This window comes from Amaranthus tricolor, chromosome 2 (genome assembly GCF_026212465.1).
Source record: "Amaranthus tricolor cultivar Red isolate AtriRed21 chromosome 2, ASM2621246v1, whole genome shotgun sequence".
NCBI lineage: Eukaryota > Viridiplantae > Streptophyta > Magnoliopsida > Caryophyllales > Amaranthaceae > Amaranthus > Amaranthus tricolor.
In genome coordinates this window covers 26,632,240-26,638,477 of record NC_080048.1, presented here as the reverse complement: position 1 = coordinate 26,638,477, position 6,238 = coordinate 26,632,240, and the positions used below count along the sequence as shown (strand labels likewise).

The window sequence follows — 6,238 nt, the reverse complement described above, 5'->3', positions numbered from 1 at the left end:
TAAAATTGGTTTTCAAAGTATTGAAATTGACTTTTTAAGTTTTAAAACTGTTAAATTCCATGACTTAAAATGTCAATTTCAAATCTTTGAAATTATTCTTTAAAGTCTTTAAATTGGTCTTTTAACTTTTGAAATTAACATTTTAATTTGGGAAATTGGTAAAAAATATATATATATACTATTGGGCCGGCCCAATAAGACACATCTCACAAGTGTGACGGTCTCACCCAAGTTTTTGTGAAAGTTATTAAGGCAGAAGAGAATGCTTTTAATTGCTACATTTAACTCATAATTCTCAACTTGGTACAAAATAAGTTGTGAAATTTTCCCAGGTTAGAAGATTACAAAATTACAACAAATTGATGACTGCCCTAAAAAATTCATCAACTATGTTTGAAACAGGGTAAGGTTCACTGATTGACAACTCAAATACAAGGAAAAATTGGTATCAATCAAAGGAATTTCTTATTGTTTCCTAATATTACATCCACATCCTGTATACATAATTTGGACAATCAAATTGACAATACAATACAAGTACAAATACAAGGAAGTTACTATCTCCACAAAAAGCTTATCAAGAAACTAATTATAACTTGCAACCAAAAATTTGTCACCTCAACACAAAAAAATTCTAAAACTTTGCGAAATTTGTACGAAAAATCTAAGCATGGTTGGCATTGCCAAAAATGCACATACACCCTTATATCCAATCATATCGTTCCAACCCATGAACATACACCAGCTTCAACTTGAGTTTCTCTAAAATGAACTCGTTTCTTTAAAGTGACTGATTGTTTGGAGGAGACTGTGGAGATCCATTTTCAAGTAGGAAGTTTCTACTACAATATGATCTGTTCGTACTGGACGAAGATGCAAGATACCTGCCTTCCCCACTGTGAAATATCAAATCATTTTTTTGTGCCTTCCTTTGCTTGATCTTTAGGGTCTCTTCATACTCTTCATCTTGAATAGCTCGAATGAAACTGCTATGCAATGGTTCAGAACTCTCGTACAGAAGCCTTATAACTTGCTTAATAGAAGGTCTACCTCGGGCTTCTGGGTGAGTGCACCATTTTATGATTGTCACTATAGTCTGGAGCTGATCATAATCAAAAAACTCTCCGATTTTAGTGTCCACAAGCTGTGAAAGTTTGGATTCGGAAGAAAGAAAAACTTGGGCCCACTCGACCAGATTTCTGTTGTCTTGTATTACTTGTCTTCCTGTCACTAATTCTAGCAGCACCACACCGTAACTGTAAACATCACTTTTGTCCGTAAGTTCTTGTGTGACAACATACTCTGGATCCATGTAACCTGAAGAAATATGAAATTTAGAGGTTCCCCTCAAGACTCAGAGTAATAAATACAGTTTTAAAACCATCAAATTGCTTCTTTGCCAACCTGGAGTTCCCCGAACTTCGGTATTTACTGGCTCAAAGTAAATAGAACCGTCTTTGGCAGCATATGCAAGACCAAAATCAGCAACCTTATGGAGATGACAGAGCAACATAAGAATGAATATGAAGTATGAAAGAATTTTTCAATCACATACAAGTATGATTAAAATACTTGGGTCTTTGAAGAAAAATTTAGACAAATTGTTGTACATTTGGAATAATAGCAAAAGCTTGTTTGAATCTGAATTGAGAGTTCAATATTGAATCTGACATATCTTCCCTAACCCTTCCATACGGTTTGATAAAACACAAAATGCAAGAAGCTGAATCTATGACATGATAATTAATTCTTCACTTATAGAATAGAAAACACCTAACAAATAGGTTCATCGCAACAATGTTGGAAAACGAGCTACTGTATAAACGAATCTGAAAAGACGAGTAGTGTAATTTTTGGTACGTTCCTTTTCACTTTCGTCATCTGAATTCTGAATCCCAATGATCATAAAGATAAAGCAGGAAGAGGGGGGAGGGGTGGAGGCAGAGAGAATTAAGGAAGTAATAGTAGAATAATTTTGTTTACATCATCTGAATTCCTTTCCTTTCCCGAAAGCTGAAACACACTTCAACAGTAGTAAAATGAGCTATGAATGTAGAGGATATTTTAATATGACTATCCACAAGCCCTTGGCTTATAATGAGCTGTATACGAATAGGAATCTAGGATGCTGTAATCTAAGCAGAGTTCTATTTATCACATAAAAATCACTCCCAAGTTCACATATATACATATATATGAAAAATATGACTGGACCTAGAAGGAAAAAAATACCTTAGCTACAAAATTATCATCTAATAAAATGTTGCTGGACTTTATGTCTCTATGGCAAAGAGGAGGATCACAATAGAAATGAAGGTATTCCTGCATGTCGAGCCTTAAAGTTAATCAAAAATGCCAAGAAAGAACCACTATGAACCTCGTACTGAAAAAACAAATGCTTACAATACTCAAAATTGATAGAGGTTACCAGAGCGTTCGCCACATCAATTGCAATCTGGATTCTTGTCTGCCAACAAAGTGGTGTTTTGTCTAAAGCTGGGTAAAAGAATATTATAATGATAAGTAACGACCTGTTGTAAACCTTTCTAACATAAACCTTTACTAGAGGCGAGGATGCAAGAGGTGAAGGCGGACAAACTCACAATGAAGATGATCCTTCAAGCTTCCGTTTTGCATGTATTCATACATCAAAAACCTGAAAAGGAAAAAGGTCATGTATTTAAATTATTCTCTATTTGGCTGATTACTTAGGCTTCTAAATCATTTGTAACCACCTTTCTTGCTTTTGAATGCAAAAACCTCTAAGAGCAACGAGATGGCGATGATGTAGTCTAGCCAGGAGCTCAATTTCTCGACAAAATTCATCTTCTTCTTGCTCTGATACTTTATTCATTTGCTTTACTGCAGCTATTAAACCATCACTAAATTCACCTTTATATACTGTTCCAAAACCTCCTTGTCCAATCATTGTACTAAAATTGTTAGTTGCCTTCCTTGTCTCCTTGTAGCTGAATTCCCGAAACATGGGAAAAGACCCTGCATGAAATTTCAACCCATGTTTAAAAGCCAGCCAAACACAAGAGTCAGGATTTTGTGTTCCATAAGAATTAGAAGATGGGTTGATTATTAGAAACAAAAGATAGATCAGTAAGGAAAAATACAAACGAAAATACCCAGTGAAAAGAATAGGCGACGAGTATTATTTAGTTGGGATTTCATCGTACCATCCTGAGTTTTACGTCCGGATTGAATAGAAGGAGCTCTTGTCTTGGAACCATCTTCTGAGTCATCATGCTCTCTACTCTTTCTGCGGATTAGAAATACCAAGACTAGAAGCAGAATGAAAGAAATTACAGTGACACCAATCCCCACACTTGTTATCGCTGTAAGTTGATAGGCATGGTGATTATCATGAGGTGTGCCGGTTATGCCCAATGATTGATTCGGACTAGCAGCAAGCACTGGACTTGGAGATGCCCTGGCAGATAATGGAGGTGGTGCTGCCCCAGGAACTAGAATAAAATAGAAGGATTAATAAGGATCATGACAGTACAATGGTGAATACAAAAGGGGTCAAAGCTATAAATGAGAATTTCGATATAGAATAGTCTCATGCTCAACAAAAAGACTGACTGCACCCTAGTAGTATAAGATGACTCGTAGCTTCAAAAATAGTAGGGAAAGTTGATTGAAATATGTATATAAAGTGCCATATTCTAACAAATACTACATGTCCAAGTTACTCTCAAGTTTCATCAACCTAGAGATCTATTGTTCTGCGAGTCTAAGCGGGGCATCCTCCATTAACATAGACAAATACTAATTAGTAAATAGGATTTGGTAATAACAAATACCTGATGATCTAATTCTTGGAACTCCAAAGAAGCAGCTTGCAAACCGAACAGCAGATGTGTTGTCTGCTTGGCTGACAAGAGTGACAAAAGTAGCATCTCGACAAGTCATCAGCATAATATTATCTTCAGCAACTATTCTTTTGCGTAGATATGTCAGGCTAGCATTTATACATCTCTTGCAGCCAGTATCTCCTGAAAGCGCAAGTTGACAACTTTCAGCTACATCAGCAAAGCCTGGAGACTGCAGCATTTGTGCAATACTGGTTCTACCCTTACACTCATAGTTAACAGGAATTTTGGTCCCAAATCTACAGAATGTTGTTGTATTTGCAGGAACTCCATAAAGTTCTAAGGTTTGTGACATAGAACGGATACAGACTTCAGAGAGATCTGAACTGACCCCAAGGTTACTCGTTTCATTTGCATAATGAGAAACGGAAAGGGCAACATATGCATTGATGTGACGACAGCATTTTCCGCGGGCTTCAGGAACTGAACATATGGAAGCCACAAGAGTAAAATTGGTTCTACCTAAATCCAAGGGGCATCCTGTAACTCAAGAAATGAACTATGGTGATTAATCACATGTACGCAAAGAAGTAACACTTCCTAATCCTAAAAGGCTAAAGCAGAAGCAAAATATTGTAAAGCAGTATACTTATGACTGTTATGAGTTATATACCCAAATCACAATTTTAAGGAGCATGAAGACCTTGGAAAACAAAAGCTTAAAGTTTCTGCACAAAGCCTTGCTTAGGGATTACTTTTGTATAACAAACTGAGACACATCACATAACCCCTTACAACTTTTGCATACAATTAAAGTTAAAGGTGATGATAAAGGAAACCATGTGTAATTATAAAGAAAGTCTCGCAACTCATTCCAATATCCATAGTAATAAAAACTGTTAACCCTAAAGGCCTAAACAATCTTGTTTACTTCATACATATTCAATGTCATTCCAATGTCCATAGTGGTAAAACTGATTCACCCGAAATTGTGAGTTGTAACAAACTCATTTGAATGTCCATAGTGATAAAATTCTAGAAGTGGCTTTGATAGCTAATGCAAATTTATGAATAAAAACATATGTTTGGTAATGGAGTTAGTTACAATTCAACATTTGTCCCACAAAATCACATAAAAACACAGTACCATTACCATACACCGAAATAGCAAACAATACATCATCTCTTAGGTTTAGATAAAGATCTAAACCAGATAGTGCATTGAAGTTACCTGTACAGCTTAACATAATAAGCATTCTATTTCCATTTTCCACCACACAAATTGAAGAACTAGACCTTTCTCAATTTCCTTTAAAAACGCATTTGTCAGACAGCAGCAGATCTAACAAACATGATAGCTTTTTATCAATTCTTATATGGAAATAAATTCATTGTTAAAATTCATCTGCATTATAAAATTTCTTGATAAATATGAAACCCAAACCAGCGTGCTTATCCATCAACAAAAAAATGCAATTATACAGCATAATTAGCTGTAAATTTAGTCACCTTTTAAAACAGATTTATCCATCATGATCTGACCACAAACCATCAGCCAAAAAATTCAATTTAATAACAAAAAAATTATAAACCCCATGAGTATTTCAAAGAAAAAAAGCACTCAGATTTTCTTTTCCAGTCAAAAAATAAGTCAAAGTTAGTCAAAACATTTTGCTGTATTTTTCTTCAATTGAAAACCGAAAGTGCCCTCGGGACTAAAAAAAACAACATAGCTTAAGTCAAAATAACGGAAAAGTAAACAAAACTGAGGAAATTTAATGAATAGAAATAAGGGGGAAACTGACCAGTGAGTGCCTTAACTGGAAAAAGCTGAAGTTGAACAAAAATGGAGATTGCAAAGAAAATAAAAATGGTGACTGTTCCATTATTTATGCCCATCTTACAAAGAACAATAGGAGAGAGAGGGGAAATAAATGCGGCAATACAAGGAAGCTTGGAGGCTGGTTGTGTGAGAGTGACTGAGAGGTTTGGCTATTACCCTCTTTTGACTGCACCTGGGAAACTACAAACCTGAAATTAATCCTTTTTTCTCTCTCACATTCACTCAACACACTTCCAACAGATCATGGACAGGGTTGCAACTTGCAATTCCTGCTTTTCTTTTCTTTTTTTTTTTTTTAATATAAACAGCTTGGCATTTTTTTTTCTTGCTTCCAAATACCGATTTATGTTGTCTAATACGTATACTGGTATCAAAAATTATTTCTAAAAAGTCGATTTATAATAGACTCGAAATTTTTAGTGTTAGTTGTTTGATTAGTCATTTTCTACTAATTCTTAATTCATTTAATTTAATTTTTATTTTTTAAACTCCGATTATAATTAATCTTTTTTTTTCAAATAATTATTCTTAATTTTCAATTTAATTTAAAATTTTAATTTATTGAACTCCA

General features: G+C 34.7%; 1 protein-coding gene across 2 annotated transcripts; it reads right to left on the bottom strand.

Moving 5' to 3' along the window:
- Nucleotides 1-432: 432 nt before the first annotated feature.
- LOC130806154 (probable receptor-like protein kinase At1g49730) lies at nt 433-6,024 on the bottom strand. 2 transcript variants are annotated; one of them, XM_057671108.1, is made up of 10 exons: nt 5,630-6,000; nt 5,056-5,166; nt 3,816-4,364; nt 3,186-3,473; nt 2,736-2,997; nt 2,604-2,656; nt 2,429-2,496; nt 2,233-2,322; nt 1,405-1,489; nt 433-1,317 (listed from the first exon to the last, which is right to left on the bottom strand). In XM_057671108.1, exons 2-10 carry the CDS (start codon nt 5,078-5,080, stop codon nt 782-784), a joined length of 1,956 nt encoding a protein of 651 aa, XP_057527091.1. In that variant the 5' UTR covers nt 5,081-5,166; nt 5,630-6,000; the 3' UTR covers nt 433-781. The 2 variants fall into 2 exon arrangements, with proteins under 2 accessions (XP_057527091.1, XP_057527090.1); XM_057671107.1 differs by lacking the exon at nt 5,056-5,166 and having other exon boundaries at nt 5,630-6,024.
- Nucleotides 6,025-6,238: the final 214 nt, after the last annotated feature.